The sequence below is a fragment of the Amphiura filiformis genome, chromosome 14, assembly GCF_039555335.1.
Source record: "Amphiura filiformis chromosome 14, Afil_fr2py, whole genome shotgun sequence".
Lineage (NCBI taxonomy): Eukaryota > Metazoa > Echinodermata > Ophiuroidea > Amphilepidida > Amphiuridae > Amphiura > Amphiura filiformis.
In genome coordinates this window covers 21872516-21889245 of record NC_092641.1, presented here as the reverse complement: position 1 = coordinate 21889245, position 16730 = coordinate 21872516, and the positions used below count along the sequence as shown (strand labels likewise).

Genomic DNA, 16730 nt, shown 5'->3' with positions numbered 1-16730 from the left:
AATGGGACTTTGCTGTGACACTGTTTTTCTCATTTTCCACCCAAATTTTTCAAAGCAAATTGACTTTTTTCTTCACTTTTAGACAATTTATGCACAATTTCACCTTTTTACACCTTCTCTGAGATTACTGAATGAAGTAACAATTGTTTCTAAATTGTTTTAATTGTTATGAATAATTCAAAGCTGTTTTGGTAATTAGCATTTTGATGTTGCATAGTAGGTTTGGTAATTATTTTAAGAAAATTGCACTATATAGGCCTATGCACATTTTCCAGTTTGTTGTGGAAAATGAGGCAAGTGCACCCTTCTCTATTTAACCGTTTAACTGAGAGCTTGAAATGGGCGAGAACTACCCCTCATACACGCTCTAAGAACAGGTCTGTAGCCAAGATTTATTTTGTGTGGTGGTGCGGCGAGCTAAAATATGTTTTTTTTTTCCAAAAAGGGGGACTTTTTGTGCATTTTTCCATTAGAAAAGGGCTGATTTTTAATGTTTTACAGTTTGCAGAAAAAGTGGACCTTTCTTTTGGATTAGCATTTTGGAGGCATGACACACCTTGCACCCCTTCTGGTTGAACCCATCTTTACTTTCTACTAACATTATGCCTATATGTGATGTGATCAAGCAAAATCAGTCAGAAGTTGGAAATATTGATTTTGAGATATAGTCAAACAAAGGAAATAATTTCTTTCCTATTTTTTTTTTAAACCTTCAAATGCTCATATCTTTAGAACAATTTATTCAATTTCAATGGGGTTTTCTACAAAATGTAGCTTTGCAAATGCTGAGTAGAAAAATAAAAATATGCCCGACTTTAGACTGATTTTGCTTGATCACACCATATAAATGACTCCCCTATCATCACTTGAACATGAATTAGTAATGAATATATGATTTTTCTTTCTAGATCACAGTGTCCACAGCCAGCTACATCATAGGCAAGAGGTGTCCTGACCATAACAACAGTATCTAGGGCAGACCAGGGAGACTTCAGGGCAGAGGTTACTGATGCTGCTGGTGGGTCTGGGACCTGTAGATTCAACCTTAATGTGGCATGTGAGTCAACCTAACATTCACTATACTTTGATCAACTCGTAATCAGCGGGGATTGTTAGGCTTTTACTACTGCACAGAAAAGTAGACCAACGTTTAGAGTGCTGTAGTTGACCTGTATGGTCTATATTTTGCATGTTAAAGAAAGAAGACAAAGTATAGGACTTCAATAAGTAACTTGTGATGCTTCTGGTGAGGTGTCACAAGACAAGTTTCAAAATAATACATTGATATTAATCCGCAATGTTATTGTTATAAGGCCCACTGATTACGAGGTGATCAAACTGTAGAGTTTACTTGTGAACAGTTACAAATCTAATATAAAGAACATAATAAGAAGACATGTGAAGTTTTTTGATCATAACATAAAAAAACTTTTGACGATAAGCCTGACAGTTTGTTTTGCGCACAAATTTGATACGAACGAACATGTCAAAAAGTGGCCCAACTGGGGCGATTAGGTAAAATTGGGCATAACGTTTGAACCTACAGTGGTTTGAACCTGAACTAGGAAAGAAACCAAGTTAAAAAATGTTAAAGCCAAGATATTACTGATTCTACTGCATATCATATTTACTCCATCAATCTATTTTATTTTTTTCTGAGAAGCAAAAATGCAATTGCTAATCATGACAGTCAATTTTATGTCATGCACGCTTGATGTGCGTGGAAATGCCAAAAGTGGCCCAACTCGTTTTCTGGACAATTTAGTTAATTGAGCATAGCGTTTGAGCCCGAACTAGTAAAGAATTAAAAAAAATTTTGTTAGCCAAGATGTTACTGATTCCACTGCATATAACATTGTTGCCATGATCTCTTATTTTTTTCTAAAAAGGGAAATTGCAGTTGTATAATTTTTATTGTTATACTTACAGTCTATATACTGACTATAAGGCCTAAAAAAGAAAATTTTTTGATTGGCGTAACATTAAAAAAAAAAATTAGGGTAGGTAGGTAGGGATTTTTTTTCTACTTTTAAAGCTGTAAATTGTATTTGATAATGGCTTTGGAACTTGTTTTCTTCCTTTTTTTAAATTTAATTTTAAATTAATTGTTTTATTTATTTATTTATTTTTTTCAGTGCAAAAAATTTTTAAAAAACAAACTCTAGGGTTGGGCCTAATTTTAGGGTCGGTTGGGTTATGCCAATCAAGCAAATTTTTGTTTGAGGCCTAATTAGTAAAAAAAATCACACTCAGGTAATGTTTTCTTCATGCAGATCCACCAACATTTGTAAACGTACCACCTCCAGAGATCTATGTCAACCTGAGTCAAGCATTCGCACTGGACTGTGTCGTAGATGGGAACCCTGCACCTACCATTGGCTGGCTTAAAGACGGAGGTCAACTTGGAAATAGGGCTAACATTATGTTTGTTGGATCGCAGTTATTATTTTCAAGTAAGTGACCGGTTCGGCCTATTCGTGGATATGCATGCTGTTCCTGAAATTCATTAGATAGGGGGAAATGCGATTTGAGAAACACATAAAAGGGGGTATTTTTACAAAAATATTCTTCAAATCAAGAAAGGCACTATAGTCCATGCATTGTACATATACTTTGATCAGCTCGTTAGGCTTTTAACACTACGCCGAAAAGTAGACCCACGTTAAGAGTGCTATAGTTGACCTGTCTGCTCTATATTTTTTCTTTTTGATGGTAGGCAAATTATAGGACTTGAATAAATAATTTGTGATGCTTCTGGATGTCACAAGATAATTTTCAAACTAAAATATATTGATATTAATCCGCGATGTTATAAGGCCTGCCGATTACGAGCTGGGAGGTCGGGTTAGTGTAGTGGTCTTCTCACTCGCTTCTCACCACTGTGGCCGGGGTTCGATTCCCTGTGGCGCCACATGTGAGTTTGGTTGCCGATCCATGCTCGTCCTCGCAGGTTTTTTCTCCGGGTGCTCCGGTTTTCCTCCTGCATCTAAAATCGGACCTCTTCCCATATCCCTGTCCCGTCATATCCGGATGGTGTCCCTTAAATTTAGTAGCCTCTGAGCACTATTGGGATTAGCCTGGCTTCGGCCGAATGTTATAAATAAAAAAAAAAAAAAAAAAAAAATGATCAAAGTATAGTAATACATGTAGTTATCATCATGTTCCGATGAAAATTCATTTGGGCCAATCTGCAGGTATAGTTCTCATGAGGTTAAAGTTCAGGGATCAGCATGCATAGAGATTAATTAGAGGAAGAATAAGGGTGTCATAAGGTAGGTAAGATTTATTCACTTGGGTCTTTCAGCAATGCTTCACGGTTGTTTGATGGGATCATTTATTAGCTTTTCAAACAAAACATAATGTACAACCAAATTTTAGGCTTAAACAGCTAAACGCGATATCATGCTAATATATACAGATGATTTTGAGTCATTCGCAACTTTAACTTCCCCTCTTTTACAAAATTTTTCACTTTTTTATAGCATTTTTTAAAGCTTTTTCGGATTTAAAATGTGCCTATCAATGACAAAATTGGTGGCGTTAGTTAGTTTATGGAAATTACTCTTTCAAGCTTTTATTACAAATAATTCCTTTTTTTGTTTGATAAAATATGTTTATAAAATTTCCTTGTTGCTTGTTTCACCTATTCCAGCTGTTTTAATGGCAGTATTAATCACCTACCTCTTGCAAATAAAGAAATATGATTTAGGATAAATAGCGCCACCTATAGTTTGCACTTAGTTATTAATGAAGCCAATTCTATATACATCAAACAACTGCGGCTTCCCACCAGGGATGTAAATCTTCCAAAATTTATCCAAATTCAGGAAATTCCCCCCCCCAAAAAAAATATCCTTACTTTTTTCATTTCCGGAATTAAATGACATGATAATTTGATAATTCATCATAAAATTTAGAGCAAAAAAAAAAAAAACTTGTTTAGAGGGGGTGTTACCCCCCTGAATGTTCAATACTGTACGCAATCCCATAGCTACCTGTCCAAGGACAAGATGGATTGTGGGATAGACCTGAAGGATATCATCAGGAAAAGGATATGTCAGTTGCCCATTTACATCCCAGTCCCATTCAAAAGTGATATAGACACATGGTATTACCCCTACAAATACACACAAATTCAGAAGTGCTTCTCCACCATTTCCAGTGGTATAGCCAGGACACTTTCAGAGGGGGATGAAGGGGGCAAGCAACTTTCATTCATGTTGGGCAAAATTTGATGAAAATGGTAAAAAATGGGCTAAAAAGCACAAGAAAGGCCAAAAAATCTTAAATATGATGGCAGTCAGCATCCCACCCACATAGGCGGCAAAAGGGTGAAGAGACTTCTCACAAAGCAGGGGGTTGCAGGTTGGGGGAATCTTACCTCTTTGCCGTACCCCCACCCTGCGGCTCGGCTATACCACTGCCCATGTCCATGTCAACAAAAAATGCCCAATAAACTATTCCATGATCTTCCTATAGATCTTCCACCGTGTGGATTCACTATGTTGACAAGCTATCACAACACATGGGTATTCAAGAAGACTATGAAGTATGGGTTGCTACCCTAATAATACAGGAACTAACACTATGGACCATAATAGCCTCATCCCAATGGCATAGGTAAATAACCTCAATAAAACAATCATAGTGCAAAATTTGATCTAAAGAATCAGAGTATGAGTTTTTGTACCCAAATTTTCAAAGGTCATTCAACAAATGTACAAATGTATTTGGGTTACTGGACTGTGCACTGATAGATGAGCATGTTGTGGATCCTAGTGTAATGACTCATGAGTTGACGTAGATAGGGACATCCTCAAATCTAGACGTGGAATATTGCCAACCAAGCTAATCATATTTTGACAAAATATGATCATGCTTTCAGGAAACTTGTGATATACATATTAGGCAATTCTTGTTAAGGGCGGTTGTTATAAATTTGTTCAGTAGCCTATACGCTGTATACTAGCTACTTAAAACTCTGACTTTTTATGCGTTTTACATTGTGTGCAATCAAATATATGATTTTATACAAATTGTCTTTAAAATATTTATTACTAGCTATGACCATTCTCAGCAAACACACAGATATATTTAAATGTTTTAAACATTTTGTTTTGGTTTTGGTGGTTGGGTTTAAAAAGATCATGAAAACAATTTTAAAATGATTTATTTAAAAAAAAACCACTACAACAACATTGTAAAAATGTTATTGCAAAATGTTTTTTAGCAAATGTTTGGCAAAATATTTTAAAACTTAATGTTTAAAGTTTGGTAGAAGTTTTCAAAAAGGTTTTCTAAATTTTGTTGAAAAGCTTTATACCCTTAAAGCCTTAATGTACGATTTCCTTCTGATTTTAAATTTGCTATTCTATACTCAAAATGTTGAAGTAATACTAGTAGTATTATTGTCAGGAGGGTTTCTGTCCATTTTGAGCTGAAATAACAAGGTAAAGTTATAGAAACCCTACTGGTTATTTTGTCCGTTTAATATGCAATTCTATGGGAGGACATAAAGTCATAATCATGAATTATGACTTTATGTCAAACTTTGTTCTGTTGACCGACAAACACAACACATTTGGCTGATTCCATTTAGGTGTTAAGTTAGGACATATGCAAACATAACTAATATGCCAAAAAACAGGTTTGGAAAAAAAAAAAACCAATTTCATACTATAAGATAATACATTATGACTTAAAACCTGAAACGTTTTCTGTAGATTGTTTATATTATTCTGTGGTGACTTGGCAACAATCTGATGCAGTAATTTACAGGTGAATGCAATAGCATGGCGCTGAATTAAGGAAGTCTTTAATACTTGGGTATAATAATGTAACCGGGCGTATCATGAACAGTAGCGTGTCCAGGGGGAGCTTTGGGTGCTGAAGCCCCCCGCACTTTGTTAAAAATCATGTAAAATCAGCCGTTTTTAGCGATTTTAGCCATAAAGCCCCCCACATAAATCTGAAAAAGGGGCTGAGCCCCCCGCAGGAAAAGATCCTGGACACGCCGGTGATGAAAGGCAGCAGGGGAATACTGCCGACCTGACATTACAGTATTCAAGGGGGGGGGGGGTATAAGCCCTCTCTAATGACACCTGTATGAACTGTCAGTCCAGGGGTAGCGCTAGAACTAAACACTCCAGTGTCCGCAGGGACCCCTGAACTTACCAAAAACTAAAAAGTAGGGGGTCCGGAGTAGAGTTTGGTGAGTCCGAGTTGCACAAATGCAGCATAAATAGTATGCCGCAATAGCGCTGGATTGAAAAACTGGGGGTCTGCAGGGACCCCTGAACTTGCAGAAAATTTACAAACAGGGGGTCCGAACTTTATTTTGGTGGGTCCGGGACCCCAAAAAGCAACTTAGCGCTACCTCTGTGTCAGTCTATATTTAGGGGCTGTGCAATAATTATGAGCCCTGGAGGAAGGTAAAATTGGGGGGGAGCAAGAAATTTTTGGCGAGCCGAAAAGGGGGAAAGCAATTTTTGGCGGGCAGAGAGGGGAGGCAAGCGATTTTTGGCGAGCCGTTCAGAAATTTTACCCGGGGGGGGGCTCATAATTATTGTACAGCCCCTTGGGAAGCAGCCAGGGGAGTAGGGTCCTGGCTGACAGTGGCATAGTCAGTGGATAATTAAATGGGCTCAAGATCCATCATTTGACTTCCTGTTTACTATAATTTAGGCCTTTTAATTACTTAATTAATTTGGACACAGTTTTCAATTGAATTATTGAAAACTGTTGTTATTCCAATATAATATCTTAAAAGAAAAGTGTTTCTCCATCCTAGGACCTAACATGCTTTACCCAACAGCAACACATTCTGTAGGGCAATGTATTGTTTATTCAATATAACGTAAGTCAGATATTATATGGGATTCGGTGGCCAGTACTCCAGTGCATGACATATCCTGTTTTAAATATCAATGAAATCAAGTTTTGTTTAATCCTACTACTATTTCTAAACCATGATTAATTTGTCAATAAAACAATTTTAAAATGTGTCTAATTTAATTCAGTACATAGCAAATTTGTATGAGCATGGATAACTGATTTTCTTAAAACTTACGTTTATTTTATTCTCTTTAGGAATTGCAACCTTTGATAGAGGAAGTTACCAGTGCAATGCAACCAATGAACATGGTAGTGTGATAAGCCCTAGCACTCTGATTTATGTGGATGGTAAGTAATCTCAGCTAATACCTAATTTCAGGGATCCGCTACTGGTGGTGCACACACTACTTGTGAAGCAGTGATGTATTCCAAACGACGTATTAAGTAGAAAAAAGATGTGTACATAGATTAACCATGTTTAATACACACCTATGACGTCGCGCTATTGTTTTACCGCTCCATTATTTTCCACGAATGGAGCGATGATTACAGTAACACGCCATTCGTAAATGCCTTTCTCTTTTTTCTGAAAAGCAAATACTTTTCAGGGAAAAAGTACTGGTATTTACGAATGTAGTGTTAATAACAATTGCACTTTCGAAAAGCAACTATTTGCATTAAATTGCAGTATTGTTATCATCACTTCATTCATGCAAAACAACGATACGAAAAACAACAAAACTATGATTTTCATTAATACAATAAATTAAGGAAGCGGATAGCAACATTTGCACATTATTGTTATGGGACCTGAGAGCACATCAGACATATCGAATTACATGCTGAATACGAGGATTGTCCTTCTGATATATAAAAAAATAATAATAATTTTGATTTTGTGAAATTCGTGATATAATACAAATTTTATGGCAAATTTTTAAAATTTCATATTTTTTAATTTAACAGTCCTCGAAGTAAACTTTATAAATCTAATGATATGTAATGAAACTGTAGGCCTATGTAGCTGGGATGAAAAGCCGACTATCAATTGAACATTTTGACCTTTCATATTGAACATAAACATTTTTTCCAAAAAGACCTACATGTTTTAGTGTTTTGAAGAAAAAATCTATATCTTTAATAACGAAGGTCAAAATTTGCATATGATGGACAGCTGTTCATCCCAACTTCATAATCTTTAGGTGCATATCGTTAGATTGATACATTTATTTTTCGCCAGCTAAGAGCTGGCTATTTAATTCGGAGATCGTCTTTGTTTGCTAAAGAGATTACAGGGTAGGGGTCCTACTAGCATTGGTATGCATTATTTTGCGGACCTCTTTATGGTGAAAATATAATGTAAGGCCTACTATTTGATTTGTAAGAAAAAGAAAGTATGTTTTGCCGTTTCAACGAATGAAAACGCGTGAGAATTTCAAAAGTTATGGTTTGAAGGAAATATGACATTAAAAGTTATATGCCAGGCCTATAATAGTTACCACAGCATATCAACGAAAGAAAATTATAGTATCCTTGTTATCAGGCGTTCTTAGATTTACATTTGCAGACCTCCTGTAGACCAACACAGCATGATATGTGAGTGTATTGATAACAGAATTAAAACCTTGATGGATATAAAAGTCAAAGTAAAACATATCCTATATCCTATATCGTTTTATGGATCAACATGATTTTAAAATGTCATGAATGAAATAATTGATATCTTAAACATCAGTTTTGTCTTTTCAATGGGAAAAATGCGATGCTATTTCAGGGCCTATCTATGATATGGGCATAATTTATAGCCTACATGTAAGCCTATTGAACAATATACCCCCATTTGACATGTATTATAAATAGGTAGGTAAACAAATGAATTAGGCCTATTGAATTATTTTATCAATAAATAAAATGACACATAACTAAAGTGAATCCAACTTTTTTTATTTTATCATGTTGATTATTAAATACTTATTATGGTATTCAACAAAATGTGACCGTACACCACGAATGAGCCGTAAATGTCCTCAATTGTATTCCGAGTTACAGTGTAAAATGGGCATGAAGGTTGTATTCATAGGTACCTCAATTTGGTGCTACGTGTACCTCATTTAATGAGATACACGTAGCACCAAATTGAAATACCTATGAATATGACCTTCATGCCCATTTTACACTGTAACTCAGAATACAATTGAGGACATTTACGGCTCATTCGTGGTGTACGGTCACAAATGATTGAAGAGAAAACACACAGTGCAGACTATAGAATGGAGTAGGTAAGATGCCATTTTCATAGCTTCGCCGGAGTATCGGACTAACAATCAACACATTTAAAAAGTTAAAAAGATAAGATTGGAGTGAGTAATTAGTCTATACATTTTATAATGTGCTATAGTAAACTATACATTGCAAATTAATGTAAAATTAACCAAAAAACTAAATTATATGAGCTAAGAGTAAAAGGAAGAAAAGACAAAAAGTTTGCTGTTTCTGTGTGCACGTTCTCATCATTGATGGTTTGGTGGACTGTCATGAAACATGATGGATCCTAAAAAAGCGTGATCCTAAAAATGCCTTCCACCCAAACTAATTACAAGACCTCTTCTACATTGAAGCTGGCTTTCCCTTTTAAAGGGAATTTTTATTTACAATTTACAATTTCACTTTAGTACATCTGATGTTTCATCTGATAGTATTTTGGCATGTTTGAATATTTACTTACATCGATCAGTAGGCCTATCCGATAATTAAATATTATACTGTTAGGGACGCTCCAGTTGATTTCGGGAGGGGACGGAAGTTGAGCTTTTATTTCGCTGAGAGAAGCGGCGAAGTTTGTTGTTGTTTTTTTGCCGCTTGAAGTTCAGGGACATAATAGGCCTAGGTAAAATGGATTGTAATAAGGCCAACCAAATAAAACAAAGTTTACACATTTAAAATTTTCGTACCTTACTTCGGCTTAAAGTAGAATCATACCTGATTTAGGTCCTTCCTTCGATACATCAACGATATATATCCTCGGAATGATTCCATCACAAAATTATAATTACTAGTATCCAAGATAAATAAATAGTGTCCATAATTGCAAGGTTGTCCAAAATCGAACACTCGATTCATAGAGAAGAGTATCATTGCTCAGGTATAGCGGCAGGTCTAGCTTTCTTGAGGTACAAAACTGCAATGATCTGCATTTTAATAGTTAAAACTATTTCATATTAACCTATGACCATTTTTTATGAGAAAGGTTTTAACACAAGTCAACACATACAAAATGACAGCCAGTGAAAAAATTCACTGACTATCCAGGATTTGAACCTGGGACCTTCGGATCACCGGACCGATGCTCTACCAACTGAGCTAATAAGTCAGATGAAGAAGAGCAGTGATGTTATTATCTATAGGCCTTCAGTTCAATACCCGCCCTCTATCATCTTCTCATCCAAGAAGCTTTAAGAAAGAGGTTTGGAAATCATTCCGAAATCATATTCGAGACGGAGAAATAAAGTTTAATCTATGTGGTAAATTAAATATGAGAAAGGTTTTTAACACAAGTCAACACATACAAAATGACAGCCAGTGAAAAAATTCACTGACTATCCAGGATTTGAACCTGGGACCTTCGGATCATCGGACCGATGCTCTACCAACTGAGCTAATAAGTCAGATGGAGAAGAGCAGTGATGTTATTATCTATAGGCCTTCAGTTCAATACCCGCCTCTATCATCTTCTCATCCAAGAAGCTTTAAGAAAGAGGTTTGGAAATCATTCAAATCATATTCGAGCATGTATGTGTTGACTTGTGTTAAAAACCTTTCTCATATTTAATTTACCACATAGATTAAACTTTATTTCTCGGTCTATGACCATTTTGCCAATTTTCTTTATTATGCAAAATAGAGACCTAAACGCAACTACTTCAATCATGTCAATAGTTTAAAACACATTAGAAGTGGGCATAAAGAACTATTGATTGTACCTCTAATCACTTTAATGATTTTACGAATCTACGTTTATTCAATTTGGGTGACAAACATTTTAGATTTTTATAATTCAAGAACGTGGTTACGGATGATTTGAACTAAACACCTGGATCGTGATATGATGGGTAATTCTATAGAAATTTTACATAAAGCTGAGTCCGTGTATTTTTCACCCGCACCTAGTACGATCATTCTATTAGTGTATTTGATAGTGTATTGTGAGCAATTGATCAATTTGTAAAGAGCACCAAATTTCAATAACACTCCATTCGTGGAAAATAATGGAGCGCTAAAACAATAGCGCGACGTCAGCCATTCTTATCCGCTAATGTTCTAATCCGCGGCCATTATCCTATACATATCCAAGGAGAAATAACCTAAGCCATTCTAAAAGGCTAAAATCCAAGAACTTTCAGTGACCCTATAGACTTTTTATTTGACGTAAAATATTAAAAGTATTAGTTCTAACGAATGTTTGATGACATAAAATCGACAATCTATTTCTACCAGATATTCTACGTAACTTATTATCGATTTTACGTCATCAAACATTCGTTAGAACTTAAACATTACTGTAAATAGAATGGGACTAGATTAAATAACGTAGATATGTTACATCATAAATATTCTACATCAAATACACAGAGCCTGTAGCAGCCCTAAGGATTGCTGCATCCTGGTAGACCAGGTAGAGGCCCAACGTGCCCATGAACCCCATACGATGCATGCCTGCTGATACAGACAGCATTTGCCTGTGTAAAAATGTTTGTCTGCGAAGTCACCAAGATGGACCCAAATTTGCTGATTCAACATCAGTCCATGGCATTACCTGTTGTTGATTTGCAAATCAGCAGACTTCAAAAAAGTGTCACAAAAAGTGGACCAGGGTAACATTAAAAGTGTACAATTTTAGGGACCGTTCACAAACACTGGTTAGGGGGGCGGCCTGATGCAATATAATTTAATCGTGAAAACTTTTTTGCCTCCCCCCTTTTTCAGATCTCAAATTTCAGGGCCCCTCCCTTTTTGACATGAAAATTATGGGTCAACCCCATAGAAAAGCATATAAACTTAAATTTCCCAGGAGAATTTGTGGTCAATTTTTTCAGGGCCCCCCTTAGGAGGGTCAAAACTTTTAAGGGCCCCCCATTTTGCATCAGGCCCCTCTAACAAGTGTTTGTGAACGGTCCCTTAGTTCAGGTCCAGAGCAGCTGAAAGGAGTATCCCATCATGCATTGCGGTATATCTGCATGTTACATAGCAAATGTATACAAAATATAAGCAAGAGCCACTTATAGCGTGTTTCTATTGAGTCCCCTGCATTTTACCGGTAAAACTGTTCGCCGTCAAATAGCGGCGAAAGGCGGATAACGGTCAGTTTTCATTGCACATTGTTTACCGGTAAACACTCGGTGAACAGTGTCATTTGACACACCTTAAAAGTTTGCCGACTGAAGAATAATGTTTTTTTATTGGCGTTTTCATTCGTTCTCGTACTTCAAATTACGCCATTGGGGAATCCCCCTCAGTGATATCGACGTGAATACTCAGTATTGTTAAAAAAAAAAAAAAAATAGGTCTTAGAATTTAATCTTTCACAGTTTAATTTCAGTTAATATTCTTTTTAGTGAATATTAATTTAACATCAACAACATAATATTAAATTCATGAAATCTTTCTAATCTTCTGAAGCACACACCGCCGCGGATCCGAGTTGATTTCTATTTATTTCGCATGCACAGCTGGATTCATCCGCTGTTGTTGTTGTTGTTGTTGTTTTATTTCATGGCTTTTACTAGGGTTAGTCATAACTCATGTTAAATATTTAGCATAATATGTATAATGCAGGGATAATGCATTATGAATATTTCTTCCATTTACTTTATTTATAGCAAGTGAGTCAAATATTTGTATGTGATTAGGCCTAAGAATTTTTGTGAACGGAATATAACAAGCTAGCTCATTGATGATGCAGTGGTCAATTTCGCGACTCAACTTCCGTTTTCTTCCCTGTATGCGCATTCAATCGGAACGTAGTGAGTTTCTATTGATGTTCACCGGTAAGCGTCCCTTGCTATTTTCCTTCCTCAAGAAGGAAAACGTTACCGGTAAAAACTCGCCTCTGTTTACCGGTAAATAGCGGGGAAGGTCAGTTTATATTGAACAGAATTAATCCCTTTACCGTCTTTTTACCGGTAAATGGTCCCAATAGAAACACGCTAATAGATATAGACGAATCCAATTTCACATATTCCTACACCTCAAAGGCAGCCATAGCTGGGTCCCCCATTAGGGGATCTCACCTAAAATGTGAAATGAAGTGGCCTTGGCGGGGATATTAAACTGCATGCCATCACCCGTGTTACACATAGACAAAAGACAACACCAGTTTGGTGCAAACGGGACCCCATGGCCGACTGAATCCATCACTTGGCTCGTTGGATTTGTCTATTAAGAGCTATGGATAGTTTCACGATACTTTTGGGGTCATATTTTTCAAACAAAATGCTCCCCTGATTTAAGCAAGTAATTGCAAGTTGAATTTAGAGATTGTGTGTACATCCTCTATGGCACGTTCAGATCTATTATGGTACCGCAAAGCATAATGGGATACTCCTTTCAGCTGCTGTGGTTCGGGTCAGTGAAAATTGATGAGGGCCGATAGATTTCAAACTCATGACTAGGCCTTGAAGATTTTGGCTTATTATTTTAACATGTTCTTTTAGATTTTCCTTTTGGTAGGTTACCTCCTCTTTCATTTTGAGTTTCATTCTCTTTCTAATTGCTGACTACAAAAGTAAAGAAGCTTTTTTTTTTTTTCAACCTTTTACATTTTTTAATTTTCTCCTTTGTAGGCCTGCATATAGAAAACTGATGCTATTCGCTTATTTCGCTACTTGCATGGTACCGCCATTATGCACTATGTGCTGGTAGAACCTTGAACTGGCAGCATACATGAAAGGATGAATTACGTAACCTTACACAGAATGACTGGTTCTATTCCCATTCATGTATGCTGCCAGTTTGAGGCTCTCCCCGCACAAAGTGCATAAGTAGCGGATATTACTATACCTCATAAATATTTATTAGGTAATCCAGACATCTTATTGGTTAATAACGCTAGCGTCCGAGTACGGTATTTTGACTACTTCCCCGCGCCTGTGCAATTACGCGAACGCGGGAAGTAGTAAAACTTCCGCACCCTACTACCACACGGTGTCTCGACCCCGCGCGTCACCGTTCCTTCAGACGTAGCATTATGCTACACAACGGCGATTCTGCAGATGCGTTAATCGTGAAAATGGATCGGCTGCAGTTATTTTGCCGAGATTACCGATGGATAATAACACGCGAATTTGACGTTTTATGAAACAAAATAATATTTATGGAAAGTTAAAAAGAAAATTTGAATAATATAGGCCAAAATGTAAATATTGATTGAACAGAAATCCTGCAATAAAATCAGGTAAGCAAAATATTAAGCTTATTTACCATGCCGGCCGGCACGTTGACTGGTGTGTGTTTTGAATTTTGTTTACGATTTTGCCGTGATAGTGAAAATATTTATGAGGTATAATAAAACAAATACAACATGTTTCATTTCGGGTAAGTAATCAAAACTACTGGTCCCTCGGTGTTGGATGATTTGACTACTTCCCTCCGCTGACAGCGTCGGGAAGTAGTCAAATCATCCAACACCGAGGGACCAGTAGTTTTGACTACTTCCCCTCAAAACATGTTGTATTTGTATACTGCTTTTCCATCATGATGTGGTAGTGACATCAATGCAACAAAGCAGCTGTTTTGTGCACACATCTATGCGGCGTCCATAAGTATTTGTGCATGTACACCAGTGCTTTGAGCGAATGCTAGTGAGTTGAAGTTGTGTCCAATGAAATGCGCACTGATGTCACTGCCACATTAAGGGTGAAAAATGATATAATGACCTTATCATCAGTTACCTGAGACACAGTGCATTAATGTTGCCCTTTAATATAAGAGAAAGCTATTAAACTTATTGTTTTCAATCTGTTCATATTTCAGTACCGTTAACTTTTACTTTAACGCCGGATTCAGTGATGTCATTACACGAAGGAGACAATGTCACATTGGCATGTAATATATCAGGATACCCACATCCTATTATCACATGGTATAAGGTATGTTTATAGCTTTTATCACCAACATTTTCAGAATAAGAAAGTAATAGAGGATGTATGAAGTGCTGCAGTCCAGCCCAGTTTGCTTAGGGTATTTTGTAACAGATCCAGGGGACTTTACTCTGCAAACAACCCCCTTCCCCCCCCCCTCAAAAATGCCAATCTGAAACAAAGTCCGCTTTTTTTCCTGTAAAAAAATGTTGAAAATCAGCTCTTTGTGAAGGAAAAATTCCTATAAGGTCTTTTTTTTTCCTGTAAAACATAAAGTAGCCCTTTTGAAGGCCTTTTGAAGGAAAATGCATGAAAACTCCCTTTTTAGCTCCACACACCCCACCCAAATGCATCCTGGCTACGAGCCTGCTTGCAAGCCTGTGATGTTTCACTATTCTGAGATATTTTGTAATATTTTAGGCTACTGATGCCCACTTCATCCCCACACACCCCTACCCTCCACACACATTCAGTATGGTAGCAGAATCTGTATTGACCATCCATCTGTGCGCACACCAACTCCCTTCCCAGCTTACACAAAAAGTAATTACAATTATTAACAATTTTATTTTGCAAAAGTGTTTGCTAAAAATGAATTTAAACAATAACATTTTGAACATTAAAAAAAAAATTTTTTTGATAAAAAACAGTTTAAACCGTTTTTATGACCTTTTACAGCATTTATAAGTTATTAAAACATTTTCACCAAAACACATTTATAACACATAAAAATTTTAAAAACATTTTGTGTTTGCTGGGTTTACACAAATACCTACATGCATGTGTCATTTTTCAAGTTCAAGAAACAAGAAGCTATTCCCGCTTTTATATGAATTTAATAGGAAGTGCAGGAAATTGCAATAATCTTTGCACCGTTTACATTTCCGCCACTTGAGCCATTACTATTTCAACTTGATATGCTTGAATTATGAAGGATTACTATCAGTAGCTAAATTGCCATGTGTAATGCTTAAATGGTTCACTAGTTCACCAAAATCTAACAGAAAACTTTCAATTAAAGTTTACTAGGCGGTTACCCATATTTCGTGGTTCTCGGCTGTCATGGTTATTGGCTTTTGTAGATCTCAAATTCAGGGTGTCCTTTGGCTGGGATCACTGTCCCCACAGCTAAGCTCAATTGCAGCTTTTTTCATTTTGCTCTCAATTTGAAATTTGACCTGACCTTTGACCATGGATGACCTAACGAACGCAAACGATTTTCTGATAGGAAACTATTCAGAAAGTGATTTAAACAGTTAAATGTGTTTGAATATGGTTACTGAAGATCCCACAAGCATGGCTTTAAACCCTTTGCATGTAAGTGCAGACTCTCGTTTTTACTTGTTTTTTGGTAGTTTTCAGAAATGCACAAAAAATTAAAAAAATGAACTGGCTGAAAAACTTAACCTGACAAAGATAGCGATTATCAAAATTGCAAACAACTAGGTTATTTTAGCTGTATAAACCTTATATTAGTATCATTATGAACCAGGCCCGTAACCAGGAATTTTTTTTTTGGGGGGGTAGCTGATTTTGAAAAAGTGGACCTTTTTTTCTTTCAAAATTTGGACCTTTTTGGACTGGGGGTGGATTTTGAAAAAGTGGACATTTTTCCCAAAATTTGGACCTTTTTTGACCAAAAAGGCATAAGAAACCCCAATTTTTTTTGCTTGCTACGCTCGCAAATGGCACTATTTGGGTCCGACCAGCCCCCCTGGTTACGGGCCTGTTATGAACCTTTGTCAGGTGTGTGAGTCAACC

The 16730-nt window shown here is 36.5% G+C and overlaps 1 protein-coding gene and 2 non-coding genes across 3 annotated transcripts in view; 1 reads left to right on the top strand and 2 right to left on the bottom strand.

Annotated features, from left to right (window-relative positions):
• LOC140169827 (protein turtle homolog B-like) overlaps positions 1 to 16730 on the top strand; it is a 69636-nt gene that overhangs the window by 9154 nt on the left and 43752 nt on the right. Inside the window, exons 3-6 of the mRNA XM_072193128.1 lie at positions 909 to 1057; positions 2274 to 2453; positions 7090 to 7182; positions 14863 to 14978. Coding sequence (XP_072049229.1) covers positions 2423 to 2453; positions 7090 to 7182; positions 14863 to 14978 — 240 coding nt within the window. The 5' untranslated portion in view covers positions 909 to 1057; positions 2274 to 2422. The remainder of the gene's footprint in view (positions 1 to 908; positions 1058 to 2273; positions 2454 to 7089; positions 7183 to 14862; positions 14979 to 16730) is intronic.
• On the bottom strand, positions 10132 to 10205 carry Trnat-ggu (transfer RNA threonine (anticodon GGU)). The gene has a single exon. It is a non-coding gene; the product is annotated as a tRNA-Thr (tRNA).
• On the bottom strand, positions 10427 to 10500 carry Trnai-gau (transfer RNA isoleucine (anticodon GAU)). The gene has a single exon. It is a non-coding gene; the product is annotated as a tRNA-Ile (tRNA).